The sequence below is a fragment of the Microtus oregoni genome, unplaced genomic scaffold, assembly GCF_018167655.1.
Source record: "Microtus oregoni isolate MIOR12 unplaced genomic scaffold, Mior012 000029F_ref0000214, whole genome shotgun sequence".
NCBI lineage: Eukaryota > Metazoa > Chordata > Mammalia > Rodentia > Cricetidae > Microtus > Microtus oregoni.
The window spans coordinates 16,328,399-16,352,023 of record NW_024543088.1 but is presented as its reverse complement, the minus strand read 5'-3'; the positions used below and the strand labels follow the sequence as shown (position 1 = coordinate 16,352,023).

At 38.9% G+C, this 23,625-nt stretch overlaps 1 protein-coding gene across 1 annotated transcript in view; it reads left to right on the top strand.

The window, feature by feature from the left end:
* LOC121464697 (vomeronasal type-2 receptor 116-like) overlaps positions 1 to 13,072 on the top strand; it is a 36,480-nt gene extending 23,408 nt beyond the window's left edge. The window contains exon 6 of the mRNA XM_041677722.1: positions 12,156 to 13,072. Coding sequence (XP_041533656.1) covers positions 12,156 to 13,072 — 917 coding nt within the window. The remainder of the gene's footprint in view (positions 1 to 12,155) is intronic.
* Positions 13,073 to 23,625: the final 10,553 nt, after the last annotated feature.

Sequence of the window (23,625 nt, the reverse complement as noted above, 5' to 3'; positions counted from 1 at the left end):
AATGACCCTGATTAGCAGGTTAAGTGTCTTATCTTTTGAGACTGTAGTCTGAAGAGGGGGCTAGATTCTACTCCAATAGAACTCTCTCTCTCTCTCTCTCTCTCTCTCTCTCTCTCTCTCTCTCATAGGGCTCTCTCTCTCTCTCGAGATCTCTCTCTCTTTCTTTTCTCTCTCTCCTCTCCTCTCCCTCATAACCCACTCCTGCACTAATATTGTTCTAGGTACACTTTTATGACCATTTAGCTGTATAAAACTGAGTTGCACCAGGTTGGAGTTTTCTTGTTGAATCCCAGAGCTTATATATAGTTGTCCCTGTTAACATACAACCAGCAATGTCTTTTCAGTTCCATCTTGTGGGAAAATAGAAGTCCAAGTTTATCCTCAGCAACACAGTAACTACAAGAGACTATCTCAAAAGAAAGTATTTTATTAGTGTATATTTGGTATAAAATAAAATGGGTGTTAAGAATAGTTGTTCACATATAAAATTCAATTTGACTATATTTACATCCATATCTTCCCTTGTTCCTCTCCTTTTTTCTTGAAGTTCTTATTTTATCCAAGTAGTCTAATCTATGTGTGTGTGCATGTGTGTGAATACGCATGCATGCATCTGTGTGTGTGTGTGTGTGTGTGTGTGTGTGTGTGTGTGTGTGTAAACCTAGATTACAATAATTAAAGAAAGAATACAAAGATGGTCTTTGGAAACCTGAATAATTTCATTTAAAAAGATAGTTTCTAAAACCATATATAACTCTAGTTCTGGGAAATCTCTTTATTTATTTATTTATTAAAGATTTCTGCCTCCTCCCCGCCACTGCCTCCCATTTCCCTCCCCCTCCCCCCAAACAACTCCCCCTCCCTCATCAGCCCAAAGAGTAGTCAGGGTTCCCTGCCCTGTGTGAAGTCCAAGGACTCTCCTCCTCTTCTTTCTCAAGTAGGACCATTCTCTAATGACTAACCACTCAAGCCTATAGGACCATTCTTTTTCAAACCACCACATTCCACTACCTGCCTTCCTATAGGCATGTAGCCATATTTTAATATAAAATGCATTTAGTCTATTTTTAAATTTTATTGATTTTGTTGATCTATACATTTTTCTCTGCTCCCCTCCCTTTCTCTCTCCTCCCCTTGTACCCTCTCCCATGGTCTCCATGTTCTCAATTTACTCAGGAGATCTTGTCTTTTTCAGCTTTCCATGTATATTAGATCCCTGTATGTCTGTCTCACTTAGGGTCCTCATTATTGTCTAGGTTCTCTGTAATTATATAGTGTAGGCTGGTTTTCTTTGCTTTATGTCTAAAAGCCATTAATGAGTAAGGACATATTATATTTGTCTTTCTGGGTCTGAGTTACCTGATTCAGTATGACATTTTCTAGTTCTATCCATTTGCCTACAAATTTTCAGATGTCATTTTTTTCTGTTGTGTAGTACTCCATTGTGTAACTATACCACATTTTTCTTATCAGTTCTTCAGTTGAGGGGCATTTAGGTGATTTCCAGGATCTAGCTATGACAAACAATTATGTTATGAACATAGTTGAGCAGATGTTCTTGTGGTACTATTGAGCATCCTTTGGGTATCTATCCAAAAGTGGTATTGCTGTTTCTTAAAAAAGGTTGTTTCCTAATTTTCTGAGAAGTTGCCATACTGATATCCAAAGGGGCTGTACCAGTTTGCTCTTCCACCAGCAACGCAGGAGTGTTCCCTTTACCCCACATCCATTCCGGTATAAGTGATTTTTGATCTTGGCCATTCTTACTGGTGTAAGATGGAATCTCAGACTTGTTTTGGTTTGCCTTTCCTCATGGCTAAGGATGTTGAGCATTTCCTTAAGTGTCTTTCAGCCATTTTAGATTCCTCTGTTGAGAGTTTTTTGTTTAGGTCTGTACCTAATTGTTTTACTAGATTGTTCTTTTGATGACGGTTTCTTGAGTTCTTCTTATATTTTGGAGATCAAACCTCTGTCTGTTGTGGGGTTTGTGAAGAGCTTTCCCCATTCTGTAGGCTGCTGTTTTGTCTTGTTGACCATGTTCTCTACTTTACAGAAGCTTTTCAGTTTCAGGAGATGACATTTATTAATTGTTCCTCTCAACATCTGTGCCACAGGGTTATACTTAGGAAGTGGTCTCCCACGTTAATGCATTCAAGTGTACTTCCCACTTTCTGTTCTATGAGGTTCAATGTGGTTGGTTTTATTTTGAGGTGTTTGATCCATTTGGACTTGAGTTTTGTGCATGGTGATAGATATGTGTCTATTTTCATTGTTCTATTTGTTGATATACAGTTATCCCAGCACCATATGTTGAATATGCTTTCTTTTTCCATTTTATATTTTTTACTTGTTTGTCAAAATTCAGTTGTTCATAGGGTGTGTGTATAATGTCCTAAGTCACAAAACAACCCCATACCACTTTAGAATTATGGATAATACAAGGGTTATTTATTTAAGGGGAAAACTTACAGATTACTGTCCTTGATAACAGTCCTCTGAGCATACAGGAACAGAGTCTAGCAGCTGAAAGTAGGAGCCAGAAGCAAGAGACCAGGCCTATGGTTACTACTGCTTTTTACATATAAGAGACCATGCCCAAGTGGGCTGGTATCTTAAAGGCTATTGGATGAAGGAGCAGAATGTGCTCCCACAGCACTTCCCCCTTTTGTTTAAACAAGAGAGTTCCAAACCCAATACAAAACTATATACACTAGGAACAGATATCAAGTATAACTGGAATTACAACTAGCATAAACAATATTAAGCAAGGAATATATGCTAAAGGTTTTAATAAACATTCTATCCTATGAACTCTAAGTCTTGTATAGGAAATGGCTTGGCTAGATCATAAGAGTACAGTAACTATGACTATCTAATCTTCAACCCTGTCAAACCCCCTGAGAAGGGAGATAATATTACTTGAGCAGGCAGGAAGTACAATAAAGTAGCTTCCAAAGTGGGCAATTAGCTAACTGAGCAATCACCCAAAGTCTCGTTTTGCAACATGGAATCAACCAACTCTGGATAAGGCCTAGAGTAACAGACCATTTTCAGAGGCAGGAAATTTTTCAAAACTGTCTTACACTGTCTTGGCAAGATTTGAAAGTCCTGCTTATCTATTTCTGGATACTATGTAACTTGTCAGTGGTTGAGGCATTATTAGTTCCTTGCCCTAAGGTCAGTTTTTAAAAAAAAAAAAAACCAAAAAAAAACAAAAAACTCCAAGTAGAGTGTCTTTGATGCTCAACATTCTCTTGGGAATAGACCTGTGCTGTCAGAAGCAATCATGTCTCATGTCAACAGAACCCTAAATTATTTAAATGCCATGTTCCACAGACCCTTGAAGTGGTTGAAGATTACCTACCTAGACAGCATACAATCTTTATGTATCTAAAGAACCTAATTGATCTGACTGTATGTACAACAAACATGAACAACTATTGACCTATAATAATTAATACCTGTATAACTTAGAGTAAAACCTCATGTCAGAATATTAAATAATCTATAAACAAATGTGCAACAAATGTGAACAATGACCCAAAATGTAAACAATCTGTAAGTGTCTTGATCAGAAGTAGAAGTAATATATAATGCATAATGAAAATATATCCTAAAAGTTGTATCAATATACAAAATGTTCTAAAAATAGGTAGAAACATGCATATATGCAATCTGACAAAATAACTTTGCATAGATGTACAAATGTAAACAAAAGGAACAAATATAATTCCAACTTGTATCAATATACAAAAACTATACCAATGTAAATTACCCATAAATAATAGCTAATGAGTATTCACTCTATTACCCAATATTACTATAACACCCTCTTTTTGAACAAACATAGTTTTCACGCCAACCCTCTATTTAGTACAAGTAATAATCAACAACCCATAAACAGTGTTCCCAACCCTATGAACAAACTTTTTGAGGATGGGGTATCAGGGTGAAGTGCTATGGGACAATGGTTTGTACCAGTCCATTGTATTTTAATAAAATGCTGATTGGCCAGTAGCCAAGCAGGAAGTAGAGGCAGGGAAATGAGAACTCTGGAAAGAAGGAAGTCCTAGTCTGCCCTTGTGACCCAGCCACAGAAGAAGCAGGATGTGACAGCCTTGCCAAATAAGGTACAAAGCCATAGGGCTAACATGGACAAGAATAATGTTATAAGAGTTAAAAATAAGTCTGAGCTAATAAGCCAATCAGTTTATAATGAAATGTCAAACTCTGTGTGATTTCTTTGGGACTTAACGACTACAGGAATCAGGCAGGACAGAAACCTCAGACAACTGGCATCCACATGTACAACTGCACCCACAAATCCTAAGAGAGCTTAGGAAGTAATACTACAGAAAAGAATAGAGTTGAGCATGACTTATTGATAGCAGTAGTTTCTCTGGTGGGCTCTGCTTGCTAGAGGCAAGCAATCTCATTTAAGAGAGGCTTCCTGACTCAGCTTTAGCTGTAAAACCTTACAGCTTTTTTAAAAGGTCGTGCCACAAAACACTTAAATGGTGTTGATAAAAAGCTGACCACATGCTTTTTGGTTTTCAGCCATAGCAGAAAAAAGCCACGCTATTTTAAAGGCTGTCTTTCTGGGCTGTCCTGCCAGAGCAAAATCTGACTCTGTCAGGCAGGAGGTCTAGCTACAGAGCATTTGAATGTGGTATTTGAGCAGAGTGCTGAAGCTTGCTTGGTGGCAGGGACCTTGAAATGCCATAGAGTTGTAGCAATATACATGATTACAGCTGGTACCTCCACCATGAGGCTGGAATCTCAGAAAGCTAAGGAATGGGCTGGATCCAGCCGTAAAAGCCATACCTTTAATCCTATCCACATTGCCTAGCAAATTAAAGACTCATGTGGTCAGAAAAAGTGAGATATACAGTAAAGAGAGATTGAAAGACAAAGAAACCCTCTAAATAGTTTATGGTGTGTTGAAAATATATGCAGGCCTGAAATAGAAAAGGTTAAAGTCCTTAAAATAAAAGAGAAAGAAAGAGAGTAGTTAAGAGTGGTGGCACACACCTTTAATCAAAACACTTGGAAGACAGAGGCAGACAGAGCTCTGTGAGTTCAAGAACAGCCTAGTCTACAGAAGGAATTCCAGGACAGAAATGATACACAGAGAACCTGTCTCAAAAAGCCAAAAACTTAAAAGTAAAAATAAACAAAATGGAGTTTAAATTAAAGCCACATTAAGATGGAAAACACACAGAGAATCTGGATACTGTATGTTATTATGCTCTCTTTGAATTGTTTGAATGCTGAGGAAGGAGCAACAACTGCTAAAAGATATTCGTATATAAATGCTGCTGAATTAATCCAATATAGGCATTTTGAAACTTGCTTTTTATATCATGTACATAATACCAACGCAGTTTATAAGTAAGTGCAAGTTATAAAGACCAAATTAAACCCAAATTCTTTAAAAAAAAAGAAAAGAAAGAAAATAGCTTGACTTCAAAATTGAAGTCAAAAGATATATTATTTTGGAAAAGAGGTTTTTCTTTTGTTTCCACAGAAAATGAGAGGATATGGATTCATGCTGAGTCAAGAAAAATCAGGTTTTATCAAAGAAGACCACCTGAGAAATCTCCGGTAGGAATGGATGGCCCAGATGTCTGAGTTCTACATCCAGAACAAGTTCAAGACTGCTACCTGAGATGATCAAGCCTCACAGGATAGTCCAGTCATGACTTGATGACAATTATAAATTTTCTTTAAGTCCCTATAAGATTATCAGAGGTCCCAACCAGCAGGGAGTGGCCTGGAAAACTATGCCTACATTCCAAAAAATGGACTATGGATACTTTCCTTAGTTTAGAATGCTGTTTACAAGATGTTATGCATAATATTCAGGAGAAAAGCTAAACAAAGGATATTAGATTCAGAGTTCTTGGGTATTTTTTTAAAAAAATGTGGGGGGGGGTGCTATGGGATAATGGCTTGTACCCTGTCAAATGCTGATTGGCCAGTAGCCAGGCACGAAGTGTATGTGGTACAACCAGGCAGGAAGTAGAGGCAGTGCAATGAGAATTTGGGGAAAAAGGAAGTCCTAGTCTGCAGTCATGACCCAGCCACAGAAGAAGCAAGATGTGACTTCTTTGCTGAATAAGGTATCAAGCCACTTGACTAACATAAACAAGACTAACAGGCTAATATAAATTATAAGAGATAATGGGCCAATCAGTTTATAACTAATATAGGACTCTGTGTGATTTCTTTGGGACTTAACGACTGCAGGAATCAGACAGGATAGAAACCTCAGACAACATGTGGATTAATATCATAGTCTTCATGTGCTTCCATTGATCTGCCTGTCTATTTTTATGCCAATACCAGGCTGTTTTCAGTACTGTAGCTTTGTAGTAAAATTTGAAGTCAGGGATTGTGATGCCTCCAGAAGTTCTATTACTGTACAGGATTGTTTTGGCTATCCTAGATTTGTTGCCTTTCCATATAAAGTTGAGTACTGTTCTTCAAGGTGTGAAGAATTTTGCTGGAATTTTGATGGGCATTGCATTAAATTTGTAGATTACTTTTGGTACGATTGGCATTTTTACTACATTAATTCTACCTACCCAACAGCATGGAAGATCCTTCCATTTTCTGTTGTCTTCTTCAATTTCTCTCTTCAAAGATTTAAAGTTCTTGTCATATTGTTCTTTCACTTATTTGGTTAGAGTTACTCCAAGATACTTTATGCTATTTGTAGCTATTATAAAGTGTGATGTTTCTCTGATTTTTTTTCTTGGCCCATTTATTATCTGTTTAAAGGAGGGATACTGATTTCTTTTTGAGTTAACTTGTATCCTGCTACATTACTGAAAGTGTTCATAAGTTGGTAGTAGTTCCTTGTTAGAATTTTTGGTTGCTTATATAAACTATCATACCTAATCTCCAAATATTAAGAGTTTGATTACTTTTTGTTTTCTTTTTTGTTTTTGTTTTTTGATCTGTGTTTCCTTAATCTATTTTGTTTTTTTATTGCTCTAGCTAGGACCTCAAGAACTATCTTGAATAGATATGGAGAGAGTGGACTGCCTTGTCTTGTTCCTGATTTCTGTGGGATAACTGAGTTTCTGCCCATTTAGTTACATGTTGGCTGTTGGTTACCCCTATATTGCCTTTATTATGTTTAGATATGTTCCTTTTACCCCTGCTCCCTCCAAGACTTTTATCATGAAGGGATGTTGTATTTTGTCAAAGGCTTTCTCAGTATTAAATGAGATGATCATGTGGTTTTTATTATTCAGTTAGTTTATATGGTGGATTATGTTGACAGGTTTTCATATGTTGATTAATCCCTGCATACCTGGAATGATGGCTACTTTATCATGGTGAATGATTTTTCTGCTAGGTTCTTCAATTCAATTTGCCAGTATTTTATTGAGTTTTTTGCATCAATGTTCATGAGTGAGGTTGGTATGTAATTCTCTTTCTTAGTAATGGCTTTGTGAGGTTTGGGTATCAGAGTAATTGTAGCCTCATAAAAAGAGTTTTACAATGTTTCTTCTGTTTCTATTGTGTTGAACATTTTAAGGAGTATTGGTATTAGTTCTTCTTTGAAAATCTTTTAGAATTCTGAGCTGAAACCATCGGGTCTTGGGGTTTTTGTTTGGTTGGTTGGGAGATTTTTGATAACTATTTCTACTTTTTTTAGCAGTTATAAGTCTATTTAATTTTATTATCTTGTCTTTACTTAATTTTGATAAGTGATATTTATCCAGAAAGTTGTCAATTTCCTTTAAGTTTTCCAATTTTGTGGAGTACAGGTTTTCCAAATATGATCTAATAATTCTTGGGATTTCCTCCATGTCTGTTTTATGTCCTCCTTTTCATTTCTGAGTTTGATAATTTGGACATTCTCTCTCTGCCTTTAGGTCAGTTTGGATAAAGGTATGTCTATTTTCTTGATTTTCTCAAAGAACCAACTCTTTGTCTCATTGATTCTTTGTACTGTTTTCTTTGTCTCTATTTTGTTGGTTTCAGCTCTCAATTTGACTATTTCCTGCCATCTAGTTCTCCTGGGTTAGTTTACTTCTTCTTGTTATAGAATTTTCGAGTGCTCTGTTAATTCCCTGGTGTGGAATTTTTCCATCTTTTTATGTAGGCATTTGGTGCAATGAACTTTCCTCTTAACACTGTTTTCACTGTGTCCCATAAATTTGAGTATGTTTGTGATCATTTTTATTGAATTTTAGGAAGTCTGTAAACTCTTCCTTTATTTCTTCCTAAACCCATTGGTGAATCAGATGAGCATTATTTAATTTCCATGTGTTTATGCGTTTTCTGGAATTACTGGAATTACTGTTGCTGTTGAATTCTAATTTTAAACCATGGTGATTCGATAAGATATGTGAGCTTATTCCAAATTTCATTTCTGTTTTAAGTTTGTTTGTTACCTAGCATGTGCTCAGTTTTTGAGAAGGTTCCATGAGGTGCTGAGAAGAAGGTATAATTCTTTTATGTTTGGATGGAATAGTCTATAAATGGTTGTTAAGTCAATTTGATTCATAACATCTGTTAATTCCTTATTTCTATGCAATTTTCTGCCTGACAGACCTGTCCAGTGGTAAGAGTAGGGTGCTAAAGTTTCCCACTATTAGTGTATGGGATTTAATGCGTGATTTAAGTTTTAGAAGTTTTTCTTTTTGTTGTAATAGGAGCAGCGGGGCTGCGTCCCTGGCACCCAGCCGCCCGCATGGCTAGCTTATGCCCCAAAATAATTACATGGAAACTGTATTCTTTTAAAGACTGCCTGGCCCATTAGTTCCAGCCTCTTATTGGCTAGCTCTTACATATTGACCTAACCCATTTCTAATAATCTGTGTAGCCCACGAGCTGGCTTACCAGGAATGATCTTAACCTGCGTCTGCCTGGAGTGGGAGAATCATGGCGACTCCTAGACTCAGCTTCTTTCTCCCAGCATTCTGTTCTGTTTACTCCGCCTACCTAATTTGATGTCCTATTAAAGGGCCAAGGCAGTCTCTTTATTTAACCAATGAAATTAACACAAAACAGAAGACGCTCCCCCATCATCTTTTACATATAAGGATAACCTTGTATTGGGGGCATAGTTGTTCAGTACTGAAATTTCCTCTTGAAAGATTTTTCCTGTGACTAATATGAAATGTCGTCTTTGTCTCTTTTGATTGATTTTAGTTTGAAGCCTATTTTTTTAGATATTATGATAGCTATACCAACTTGTTTCTTTGGTCCATTTAATTAAAAAAAAATCCAACCCTTTACTCTGAAGCAACATCTGTCTTTGAGGTTGAGATGTGTTTCTTGTATGCAGCAGAAGGATGAATTCTGTTTTCATATCCAATCTGTTAACCTGTGTCTTTTTATAGGTGAGTTGAGTTCATTTATATTAAGGTATATTGATGACTAATGATAGTCAGCTCCTGTTATTTTAGTTTTCATTGTTGGTGATGTTATTGTGTGTGTTTTTCTCCCTCTTTGGGATTTTCTGCTGTGTTACTGTCTGTGTGTTTTTTGATGTAGTAAACTTCCTTGGGTTGGAGATTTTCTTCTAGTCTGAGCTGACGTCCATGGTCTCTTAATGTCTGCACAACACTTGACCAGGACCTTCTGGCTTTCATTGTTTCCATTAAGAGGTCAGGTGTAATTCTGATAGTTCTGCCTTTGAATGTTACTTGTCCTTTTCTTTTTGCAGCTCTTAATATTCTTTCTTTACTCGATATGTTTTAGTGTTTTGATTATGATATGACAAGGAAACTTTTTTGATCCAGTCTATTTGGTGTTCTGTAAGTTTCTTGTATCCTTGTAGGCATGCCTTTCTGTAGTTTGGGCAAGTTTTCTTCTCTGCTTCTACGGTGGGAAGCATGGTGGCATTCCCAACACACATTGTGCTAGAGGTAGCCAAGAGTTATACATTTTGATCTGCAGGCAGCAAGAAAAGAACTGAGTGAAGCATGTTGAGATTTCAAAGCCCAACCCCTAGTGACACACTTCCTCTAATCAATCTATGGCTATTCTAACAAGGTCATACCACCTAATAGTACCATTCTCTATGGACCATGGAAGGGACATTTTTATTTAAACCAACACAATCCCCTTGAGCTCTGGAATTAGCTTCTTTACACTTCATGGTGCTCTTTTTTCCTCAAACTGTACATATTATACTTTTCCATGCTCAGCTTGCTCCTTTTTATTATGCATAAGAGTGATCACTAATAACCATGTAACACACTCAATTTTAAGCTGTCTAGAAATAACCTCTTCCAGGATCATTAATCCAAAACTCTTCAAATTAGCATCAGGAGATTTTTGGCGCCCAGGATACCCAGTTCTTCTGCAAAATACAAGAAAAATCTCTAAGCTATTTGTTCATATTCTTCTCCTCTGAAACCTCTTGAGATGGGCCATCAAATCTACACTGTTTGCATCACCACTGCCTTCTATTAGGATGGTTCATTAAGCCCCACTTAAATCATCCAATTACTTTGCAAGTCCAAAGTTCCAAAGTCTTCCACATTCCACCAAGAAGCATCATGGTCAGTCCTGACATAGCAATATCCCATGCCTGCTATCATCTTCTGACTTAGTCATTGTTCAAATGCTGTGTACCAACACCATAACCACAGCAGCTCTTATAAAAGGGAGCCTTTAACTGAGGCTTGCTTACAAGTTCAGAGGTCTAGTCCACTGTCATTATGGGTGGAAGCAGGACAGAATGCAGCCAGACATGGTGCTGAAAGAGTAGCTGAGAGTTTTACATCTGGGTCTGCAGGTAGAAGGAGAAAAGCCATTTGGCCTGGCTTGGGTTTTTGAAACTTCAACACCTACCCCCAGTGACACACTTCACTTCCTTCTACAAGATCATACATCCTAATCTGTCCAAAGTAGTGCCACTTCCTGACATCTAAGTATCAAAATGTTTGTGACTTTTAAGGGGCATTTTTATTTAAGCCACTCCAATATGCGTGGCATGCATGTGGAAATCAAAGGCAACTTTGGAAGATCATCCAAAACCTCCAGGTGATCTTAGGCCATCTGCATCATGTGCACAAGCCCACAAACATGCACACATACACATAACTAAAAATTTTAAATCTTCTTTAATAAAAATTAACCTTTAAAAAGAATCAAATGTCTATATATGAAGTGAATGCCTTCCGACAATCGTTGTGTTAACACGTTTAAGCGATCCCCTTTTTGATGATTGTTGTTTTTTTCCAAAAAAGATCTGACAAAGGCAAGACTGTCCCCTAACTTGCCAAGTAGCTAAGTCTGACTCTGTACTCTTATTTCTCCTGATTCTACATCCCAAGTTCAAGAACTACTGATGTGTGCCACCATGTGGCAAACTGTTAGAATGCAATACTTACTTATTAAAATGCCTTCAGACAGAAAATAAAATAACCAGAGAAGTCAGTTCACTGGGTAGCTCCATTTGACCCCCATATCTCAAAATACCATTACAAGGAAAGAACTTGAGAAACCCCTTCATAACTCACTAAACTTATATTGAGAGAGAGAGAGAGAGAGAGAGAGAGAGAGAGAGAGAGTCTGGGAGTGTGGGTGTGCATGTGTCATGGAGCAGAGATGGAATTGGAGAGTCAGTCATCACCCTCACTCTGCTTGAGATCACATTTCTTCACAGATGCATTAGCCAGGCCAGATGCCCCACGAGCTCCTGGAAAGTGTTGTCTGTCTCTCATCTGATAATAGGGGTGCACTGGGATTATAGATGCTTGTGCTACAGCATCCAGCTTTTATGTGGACCCTGGGAATCCAAACTCAAATCATCAGGCTTGAGCAACAATTTGTTTACCCAGTGAATCAGCTCTCCCAAGCCCAAGAAATATTTCATGTGAATTCAATATTGTGACCAAATTGAAGATGTATATTGTAAGTGAGTATATAAGTTTCATGAAAGGGGAAATAATGATATCAGAATATGCAAAACAACACACAATTGAATTAGGAGGAGAAACTGTAGCTTTGTTCATGTCACATTGCAGAAAATACACGGTAGTCACGTTATTCCCCATAAAGCATTCTTTCGTTTGATGTCTGAAGTAACAAGGGATATCTATTAGGCTAAACTACTCAAATGAGTGGAGAAAGTGGACAAAAGAAAACTAACCTGGAATAACAAATATACATGCTTTCACCAGATGCAGATCAGTGTGTGAAGTGTCTAGATCATCAATATGCCAACACAGACCGAAGCCATTGCCTCCAGAAATCTATGACTTTCCTGGACTATGACGATCCCCTGGGGAGAGGTCTGTCATGCATAGCCTTGTACTTCTCTGCACTGTCAGCTCTCGTTCTTGGTATCTTTCTGAAGCAGCAAGACACGCCCATCGTGAAGGCAAATAACCGCACTCTCAGCTACATCCTGCTCATCACCCTTAACTGCTGTTTTCTCTGCTCTTTTCTCTTCATTGGCCACCCCAACACAACCACGTGCATCCTGCAGCAGACCACATTTGGAGTGTTGTTCACTGTGGCTGTTTCCACCATCTTGGCCAAAACTATTACTGTGGTTCTGGCCTACAAGGTCACTGCTCCAGGAAGAAGAATCAGGTGGTTGTTGGTAACACGGGCACCTAACTTCATTGTTCCCATCTGCACCTTCATCCAGATTATCTTGTGTGGGGTCTGGCTGGGAAAATCTCCCCCCTTCATTGACACAGATGCACACTCTGAGCGTGAACACATTATCATCCTGTGCAACAAGGGATCAGTCACTGCTTTCTACTGTGTGCTGGGATATCTGGGCGCTCTGGCCTTGGGAAGCTTCACTGTGGCTTTCCTGGCCAGAAACCTACCTGACACCTTCAATGAAGCCAAGTTCCTGACATTCAGCATGCTGGTGTTCTGCAGTGTCTGGGTCACCTTCCTCCCTGTCTACCACAGCACCAAAGGGAAGGTCATGGTGGCTGTGGAGGTCTTCTCCATCTTGGCATCCAGTGCAGGGCTCCTTGGTTGTATCTTTGCCCCCAAGTGCTACATCATTTTGTTCAGACCACAAATAAACTCTATTCAGGGTCTCAGGAACAAAATACATTATAGGTACAAGGCTTAATAAATTTAGTATTAACTTTCAAGTTAGCACGTGAAGGAGATTTCATTATTACATTTTCATACATATATTTGTTCCTATTCATCTGTCTCACAAACTGATACTGCATCCCCTCTATTGACCTCTTTCTGTTTCTTCCTTATCTTAAAACAATCCTCATTTTTACACTCATGTCTGTGTTTCTCTACCACCTGCCTTTTCCCACCTCACCTTTCATACTTTCACTCCCCTTTGGACACCTTCTACTTTCAGGCTGAGAAAAGAGAGAGAGAGAGAGAGAGAGAGAGAGAGAGAGAGAGAGAGAATGCCACCTCCCTGTGGTATTTATACTTATGACTATGGCTTAAGTCACCAAATTTAATAATCTCTGGTTCCAAAATTTTCCTTTTAAATGTCATGACTTTCTTCTACTTTAAGACTGAAGAAATGTCACTGTTAATATGCTCCATATTTACTTTATCTATTCACCTGATAATGGATAGCTATCTGTGTGCTTCCTTTACTTATCACCATGAAAGTACAGCAATAATCATGGATGTGCAATTATCTCTGTAGTTGCATCTGGGTATATATACCTAGGAGTGGTATGGTGGATTGAATGGTACTTCTTCTTTTAATTTTGTTAAGAACTTCTACATTGTTTTCTACAGTGGCACAAACATCCTACTAAACATGTAACAAAATTCATTAAGGAAAATATAAGGTGTTGGGTCATCTTTCGAAGGAGACAATGAACTTCTGGTGCTGACTTTCCCTGTGATCAAAGCTGCTGTTGAAATTCACCACCACTACCTCTTCAAAATCCAGGAGAGACATACCAACTAGGAGAGGTGTGACTACAAGCACAAAATACAAGAAACATAAGATAGGAAGTCAACACAATTTCCATGAAAGAGTTCAACTGGTGAACTCAACATTCTGAAATAGGTAAACTATCAGATGAACATTCTGGTGTAGAAAGTCCTTCTATCTATGTGTTGCTTTCATTGGTTAATAAGGGACCTGCTTTGAGCTGTAGGTAAACAGAGCAAGATGGGGAAAACTAAAGGGAATTATAAGAGAAAGGAGGGCAAAGTCAGGAGATGCCATGAAGCCACCACTAGAGGAGACAAACGTGCTGAAATGTTTCTGGTAGGCCACAATCTTGTGGTGATAAACATATTATTAGAAATGGGTTAAATTAAAATGTAAGAGTTAAGAGTAAAGCTAATGAGCCGAGCCAAACAGTGATTTAATTAATACAGTTTCTGTGTGGTTATTTTGGTTCTGGATAGCCAGGACAAACAACCATCTCCTCCAACAAATTGGCACCCATGTGGCCAAGTAAATCCATGTAAAACCTGAGAGGGCTTGAAAAGGAATTCTAGACAAAAAAAAAAAATACAGAGTTTAACACAGCTTCTTGCAGTTCGCTGGCAGCTTCCTGCAACTCCTTTAAGAGAGATTTTCCTGATTCAGCCTAAGCAGGGAAAAAGCCATGGCTGTTTTTAATTGCTGGCTTTCTATGCCATGCTGCCAGCAAGGTCTCTATCTGTTTCAGGACACCATGTATTTGGATGGGGTTTGTGAGCAGTGTGCTGCAACTTGCTTGATGGCAACGTGAACCAGCTTTGTGCCTGGAAATAGTGTGGTATGCACCAGCTCAGAGGTGCAAGCTGCTCTGCCATGCTAAACTGTGTGGAGCAAGCAGGAAGTACCATATATATTATAGTAATGATGCAGCTTAAGTTTTAGACTGGGCTGGAAAGCAGGAAGTACCATGTATGCCATACTAATGGCACGGCTTACGGATTAAGAAGTGCTTAGCATTTTCAAAAGCTCTCTTGGACAGTAAAAAATTACAGATATGCAATAAAGACAATTCCAGATGAGTCATAGTGTTGAATAAATGTACATAGGCTTGGGAGAGAAATGAAAAAGAGTATAGAGAGTTGAAAAAGACTAACAGTCATAGATTAAAAGAGTAAATATAATAAAATAAATATTAAAAAGCAAGAGAGTAAAAATAAGTCATGTAAGGATGGAAAATTCACAAAGAGTCTGGATTATGTATATTATTGTGTTATCTTTGAACTTTTTGACTGTGAATAAGTACAGAGACATTTTATTGTATGGGCTGCTAAGCTAAACCAGCATATATATATATATATATATATATATATATATATATATATATATATATATTTTTTTTTTTTTTTAAAGGTATCTTGATTTCAGAATATGGGTCTAAGGATATGTTGCTTTGGGAAAGAGGTTCTTTTGTTTTCATAGAAGATGAAAACCCATGGATTGCCTCCAGACTGATATAGTTTGATGGAATAAAACCACCTGAAAGGTTGCTGTAAACACCCCCAAAAGAAAATACTTTACCCAATAAACAGCAGGAATCAGTTTGGAGAGAAATAACTAGACCCATATTCCCAAATATTGTCTAGAAATGTTTGTTTATATTTAAAGGGGAATATGCTATAGAGATGGATATTTGCACTGGTATGGATGTTGTTTTATTGATACAATTTAATGTCAATTTTGTTATATATATATGTATTTATGTATGTATTTCTCCTCTTGATTAAGGTATTGTGATTGTGTAGTTCATTTAAAATTGTAATGTATAATTAAGAAATACAGGTTAATAGATAATCATTTATAATAGTCAAGCTTGTAGTCATGTTAGTTAGATTTTCTAGATATATATATATGTGTGTGTGTGTGTGTGTGTGTGTGTGTAACACAGCTAGTTACATATTCTTTAAATCTTTCAAAGCCCACAGAATATGGCATTTAAAGTATTTTAATAATTTAGGACTTTTCATGACAGTGAGACACATTTGCTCCTGGCAGCACCAAGTACTTCAAAAGAAAGATGGGCATTGAAGAAGCTCCTTATGGAGTTTGTTAAGTAAACTGGATGCAGGAGCCACAGAGAAATGACTGCTCAACTTGCCTAAAGGGGAGATGGTCCTTTGGAGTTCCTGCTTCATGAAAGAGTCTGCCAGACATTCTGCAGGACACAGAAGAAGTTACTGACAAACTGCCAATATAGGCTGAACTGTCTTTGAAATTTCCTGCTTCATGAAAGAGTCTGCTGTATACTATGGGCCAGCAGGCTGAAGATGTATGCCCCAACAGTACAGAGGAACTTTGGGTGACTGTCCAGGCAGTGAGATGTCTCTGTCAGTTCTAAAATTTTGGAAGCTGCTTGCAATGCACTTCCTGTTTATTTAGGTAATATCATATCCTTCTGGAGTCTTGGATGGAGTTGAAGAATTTATTGTTATTGTTTTCCTTAGTTATGATAAAAATAAAGAAGATATAAATATTGTAACTGTAGTTCTTTTTCTATACCTGTGTTGTTATATGTAGTTTTGCAATGTTAAAGTTAAAGCTTTCCTTTTTGTTTAAACAGAAAAGGGGAAATGGCATAGGAGGTCCTTCTGTCTGTGTGTTGTGTTCATTGGTTAATAAAGAAACTGCTTTGGGCCTATAGCAGAGCTGTAGGGGAACAGAGCGAGGTGGGGAAAACTAAACAGAATTCTGGGAGGAAGAAGGGCAGAGTCAAGGAGACTCCATGAAGCTGCCACCACTGGAGACTGACGTGCTGAAATTTTGCTGTTAGGCCACAACCTCTCGATGATAAACAGATTAATAGAAATTGGTTAAATTAAGATGTAAGAGTTAGCCAATACGAAGATAAAGCTAATGGGCCAAGCCGTACTTTAATTAATACAGTTTCTGTGTGGTTATTTTGGTTCTGGGTGGCCAGGAGGAACAAGCACCTCCTCCAACAACATTCCAAAAGTTTTCTTGCAAAAAATGATCAAAGACTCAAAGAAGGATATCCACAGGCAGATTAATTCCACACATACCATAAATACCTGTAGACAAAGTCATAAATACAGAGGAAAATGGCAAAAACAATAAGCAACATGAGAGAAAACTTTAGTAATGAGAATGTAATGAGAAGTGAAAAACGTGCTGAAAGTGAAAAATAAATCAAATAAAAAAGCACAGTGGGGAGCAAGAACAATGGACTCAAAGAAGCAAAAGAAAAACTGCCAGATGGATAATGGTGGAAAAATAATACATATAGACACCAAGAAGCAAAAAATAAATGAGCATGACCACAATGTCCATGAAAGATCAAACCCAAGAACCCACCGAACTAGAAGGAGTAACATAAACACAAAAAGTGTAGGATATGCATTCAACAATATTACAGCAAAAAAAATTCCCAAGCCTGGAAAACATTCAGACATTCAAACACAAAACGCATTCAGAACCCCAAACAGACATGACCAGAGAAGTACGTTCCATGGCATATTACAGTCAAGATGTCAAAAATACAAAGCAAAGAAACAATATTTAATGCTGTAAAGGAAAAAGCACCAAATCACTTGGAGGTCCCAGTGGGTAGGGCGGCCTTTCCGTATGGCCCTAGGTCATGCTTTGAAAGCCCCTAGTCCACAATCTGACCTCTCCATGCCATGCTAAAACTGGCTCCTGGGCTACAATGGCTGCATCTTGGTGAGTCCCTTTTTCTTGTCTATGCTATAGGGCTTTGGGGGGACCCATTGGTACTTATTTTGTTGATTATCGGACTCTTATTGAAGCCACCAGCTCATGCCAAGAGTTTAATCTCAGCAGTGGCTAGACTGGCAAGACCAGGCCTGGCTGGAGTGGATTTTTTTGTGCCAGGGATACCTAGCATTCCATTTCCACGACCCCATTAGGCCTTATAGCTATTCTAGTTGGCATGCTGTAATAGACTTATGCCACTTGGTTGGGCATAGACTTTATGCCTCTTACAAAATCTTTATAAATTGGGCCTGTTCAATACAATGTCCCAAACAGCTAATTTCCCTATGCACTAAAATTTGTGTTACCATAAAGACAAATGGGCAGGGCTTACATATGTCCATGGTTTGGGGGCTCTGTGCTCTCACCCTTTTCTTAGTAGCCAGTGTCTCATAGCATCAGTCTTAGTGGCTAAGGCCACAATGCCTCCAAATTCTCTGTCATCTGGGAATTGGGACCCTGACAATTCTAGCTGGACCATGCAGCCAGAGGAACTGGAACCTCCCCCACTCCCTCAAGCCCACACTACTCAACCCCCTCCTGTGGAGCAACATTCTCCACATTCCTCTCCTTCCCTGTCTACCTCCTCCCTTCCCAATCTGGAGGTTCAAGACCAATTTCCACCTTACCCACCTTCCTCCTCTCTTCCCCCTCCTACCTCATCTCCCCACCCTTGGAACCCCTCTGTGAACTGGGCTAACCCCTCCCAAACCTCCCCAGTCTCCTCCCATACCAGATCACACCATAGCGTCACCCTTCTCTGTCTTCTCCAGGAGGTGGCAGGAGTTGATGGCATTATGAAAGTTCATGATCCCTTTTATCTTCCATCTCTCTCTCAGATAGAAAAGAGTTTTGTTGTTTGTCTCAGACCTATGATCTTTCTTGGCATGACTATTATGTCATCCAAGCTTCTACTCTCGCTCCTGAGGAGCGAAATAGAACTCAGGTAGCAGTTAGGGAATATGCAGACCAGATTCATTTGGTAGACAATACACTCTCTGTGGGATAAATGGCTGTGCAGGCCACAGAACCACACTGGAACTACCAACCTGGCCAAAGCAGCCAACAGAGGTAGGACATCATGGTCCATTGTCTCCTTTAGGGTATGGAAATTGTCTCATAAAAAGTAGTTAATTTTGACAACATCTAGATGTTTTTTTTTTTAATTGGTTACAAGAAACCATGGTCCAATATACCAGGCTAGATCCAGCCTCCCCAGCAGGAGCCATGGTCTTGGCTACCCATTTTATTTCTCAGGCACAACCATATATTAGGAAAAAGTTAAGAAAGGTTGAGGTGGGTCCCCAAACCCTTATAAGAGAATTGAAAATGGCCTTTAAAGTTTTTAATGCCCGAGAAAAATCGGTTGAATCTTCCCAACAGACAAGGCTACAACAGGCAGCTACTCTGCAGACCCAGGCTTTAGCAGCTGCCCTAAGGTACAGGAAGGAGAACAAGGGAAGGCACCACAGGGCTCTAACCTGAGAGAGCCCAGCCTAAGTCAACCTCACAAGCAAGCTGTTACAAGTGTGGCCTAAATGGTCATGTGGCAAGATATTGCACTACCTCTCCTCCAAGGTTATGCCCTATTTGATAGCAACCTGGACACAGGAAATCACAATGCCCCCATGTGGGCTTGTCCTCTATGCCATGCAAGTGAAACTGTGCCAGCCTTTGAAATTCTCAGCTGATGGAGGAAGGTCATTGGTTAATTAAATAAAGAAACTGCTTGCCCTGATAGGTTGAACACAGGTCAGTGGAGTAAACAGAACAGAATGCTGGGAGGAAGAGGAAGTGAGCTCAGAGATGCCATGCTCCCCTCTCCCAGGCAGACACATGCAATGAAGCAAGCTGCCAGGTCAGACATGCTGAATCTTTCCTGGTAAGACCGGTGCTACACAGTTTATTAGAGATGAGTTGATAGGGATATCAGAATTAGCCAGTAAGGGCTAGAGCTAATGGGCCAAGCAGTGTTTAAATGAATACAATTTGTGTGTTGTTATTTTGGGGCATAAGCTAGCGAGGTGGCCAGGGTGCTGGGGACACAGCCCTGCCGCTCCTATTACAACACTCAGCCTTGCAGAGGATTGATGCTGTCCAGACTTGGTATATCCTGTAACCCTATCTGTGCCAAGGGTAAAGCTGTAGGTAGCAGATAAGTCCATTACTTTTATTTTGGACATGTGAGCTACATATTATGTTCCAACATCTTACCCAAGCCTTATGTTCTCCTCACTAATTTCAGTTATGAGGGTAGACAGGACCTGTTCCTCCCCCACTTAAAACCTTGCCACTGCCCTGCATTCTTGCAGGACAATTTTTTTCTCATTCTTTCTTAGTGATACCTGCTTTCCCAGCACCTTTACTGAGTCAAGATATTCTTAGCCGCTTCCCCAAATCTTTGTTCCACTTCTTGGGACCCCTTTTTGACCCCACCCATCTCCAAGATCATATTTTACAGGTTCATTCATCCTGCCAAATGTGTGCCCAGGCCAACCCACAGAGGGCTCTCCACACGCGTCAGTCTCTACACCAGCTTTGTCGACACCAGAACACCAACCAGACAAAGATTGGCAGGTTGATTTCACTCATATGCCTTCTCATAAAAAAAACTCCATTATCTCTCTTTTTTTTTTTTTACTGTGGCAGCAATCACAGGACCTGTATTGATTTAATCCCGAAGGAATTATCTCTCTGAGAGGAGGTAGTACACATGAGTTCCTATTCCTACATTCTCTCTCTGTTTTTGATTACCAATGAGTTTATTAAAAGGTGACACAGATAAATTAAAACAAACTCATCTGCAACATTGATAAAAATACTTAATAAATATATGTACACATTTCCTTTATCAATTATCTTATTTCAAAATAACTTAGGAATACTTCTACAGGATGGATAGAAGCATTTCCGGTCTCCAGGGAAATAATAGATGTGGTGGCTCAGGTACTCTGGGACCACATCATTCCTTGGTTTGGTGTCCCACAAACCATCCAGATGGACAATGGACTCATCAAACAACAAGTAACCAAGCTCTCCATTGAACTCAGGTTACCTTGGCCTCCCTTCCCCCATTGCCCTGACTTGCCTCAGGGCCACCCCACATTCCTCTACAGGCCTAAGCCCTTCTGAGCTGCTTTATGGCAGGCCCCTTCTCCTTATCCATCACCTCCCAGCCCAAAGTCCGCCACTGGCAGGGTACCTACCCTACCTCTCCCTTTTAAAGTCCCTTCTCCATTCACATGCTGACAGTTGTTTCCCTGCCCCCACACCAGTGGACCCTAATGCCCCTAAACCTGCCCCACTCTCTTCAGGGAACAGAGTACTCCTCAAATAGTTAACTCCTAGGTCTCTCGAACCTAGATGGACAGGACCTCACACAGTAATCCTCACCACCCCCGCAGCTGCCAAGCTCCTGGGACACCCATGCTGGTACCATCTCTCTAGGCTCAAGTGGGCATCTACTTAGGAAACCTGGTCTGTGCAGCAGACAGGAACTTCCACCCTCCGGTATTCCAGGATGCCACAATGAAGGGCTTACCTGCTCCTCCACAACTGAGGAAGTTTCCGGCCACCATGCCAGCACTGCAGAAGACACTAAAGGAATACTATAAGCAATAGAAGAAATTTCAGTCACTAAAGCAGAGGAAAGAATAGATTTCATGGGCACACTAGCTGAACAAAGGTGATCTGGAAGGAGTCTATTATATGTAACAAAATAAGCCAGATATGTATGTGGGACAGCATAAAGAACAGACAATGATCCAACTGACAGAAATAACATAAATCCATAGCTATTTCTCAATAATAATTTCCATGTAATACACTCAACTCACCAATAGCAATACAGACCAGCTGGCTGAATTAAAAAATGGAAAAGGAATACCATGGAGAATGGTGGAAGGTCACTTCTTGACATGGGTGGGGAAGGAGGAAGAGTAACTAAGAAGAGCATGGAGGACTGGGGGCTGTGAAATGACTCTACATGGTATTTCAGTGGTGAACACAGGTCATTACATGTTAGTCACTGAATGTAGAATACAAAAAAAATAGGAAGTCTGGTTTAGTGTGACAGTTCACACATGTATTTGTGGCAGTTGGGAGACTGTTGGGAGGGCAAGTTTAAGGGTAATCTGGGATACAGATAAAATCCTGAATTAAAAAAGAATAAGAAGGAAAATATGAACACTAATGTAAAGTGTAGTCTTTGGGTGAGGATGTGTCATTGTGGATTATAACAAATACACCACTGTGATGGAGGATGTTGACAGTGGGAGAGGCTTACACTTGATAGGCAAAGGGAACAATGAAACCTCTGTACCTTTCTCTCAGTGTTCTAGTAAACATCAAGCTCTAAATAATCCTTATAAAATAAAAATAAATCTATTCTTAGATTTAAAAAACTAGATTAAACTATATATTGTCTCCAAGAAACACACCTCATTGATAAAATCAAAAGATAGAAAACATTCCATCAAGAGCATTAAAATCAATCACACCAAATGTTGGGACTCCAACTTTATAAAACAAACATTAAATGGAAAAATAGGTCCTCATATTAGTAGGTGAATTCAATACCAAAATCTCATATAGATAGGTCATCCTTACTAAAAGTCAACAAAGATGCACCACAGTTAAACTATATCATAAATAAGATGGACTTAGCATATTCCTAGAGAATATTCTACCCAATTAATATTAACCACCATTATTTGGCTACAAAGTTCTTTTTAGCAGGGAATGATACCACCCAGAGTGGGCAGGTCTTCTCATTTCAATTAACCTAATCAAAATACTCCCTTACAAGTATGCTTAGAGGCCCATCTCCCAGTTGACTCTATAGCTCAACAAGCTGACAATGGAGGTTAACCATCACAACTAATCCCATTTTTAAAATCCAGAATTATTCTGCACTAAAGTTATTAGTAAGGCCATTGTGTGTTTTAAGTTTATTGGTCCTATTTTTGTTTCTTACATTTACATAAAGAGTAATGAGTTTTACTGCAGCATCTTCATACACATGAGTAGTCACATTTTGTTCTTATTCAGTCACTCTTTACTCTTCCTGTTCATATTCCCCAGGTTGTCACCTCCTATTTGGTTCTCTTTCCCTTCTGTTTCCATGTCACATGTATTACATTCTTCATCTCTTTTAAGATTGCTTCCTCCTTTCTCATGATCCCTTATATTTTCATGACCTATAGACATATAAATGTAAATACATACATATGCACAAATATTTATAATTTAAAATCTAAGTTTTTCATAAAAGAAAACATTCAGTATTTGTCCTTCAGAGTGTGGCTTATTTCACAAGACATGATTTCCTGTTGTATCAACTTTCTTGAAACTACATGATTTATTCTTTACAGCTGCATTTGTCCATGTACCTCTATGTATGTCTGTTCTGTGTTTTTTGTTGTTGCTTTTCTAGGTTGGTTCTCCTTCCCAGGCTGGCCTCAAAACATTGTAAAATAATCTTTTTGTATACTTAATATGAGTCACTATGATTGGTTTAATAAAAAGTTGACTGGCCAATAACTAGGAAGAATTTTCAGGACAGAGACAATGCTAAGAAGAAGAAAAGAGTTGTAAGGAGACTCTAGAGATGCAGAGAAAGCAGCATTGGTTTCACCAAGTAAATGTAACCAAGTCACATAAAAGAACATAGATTGAAAAATGGGTTAATTTAAGATATATGAACTAATTAGAAAGAAACAAATCTAAGCTATCAGCCAAGATTTCATAATCTTTTATTTCAAGATTAATAAGAAGTCTCTGCATCATGATATGGGAGCTGGCTGGCGGGATAGAGAAGGACTTGCAACATATGGCACCCAATGTGGGGCCACATACAGCCTGAAAAAGATTCAGAGAATTTGCAACACAGAGTCAAACATGGTTTCCTGGTGGCCATAGTCTCTCAGATAGGCTAGAGGCTAGCGGTATACAGAGGCATGTCTCTTTTAAGAGGCCTT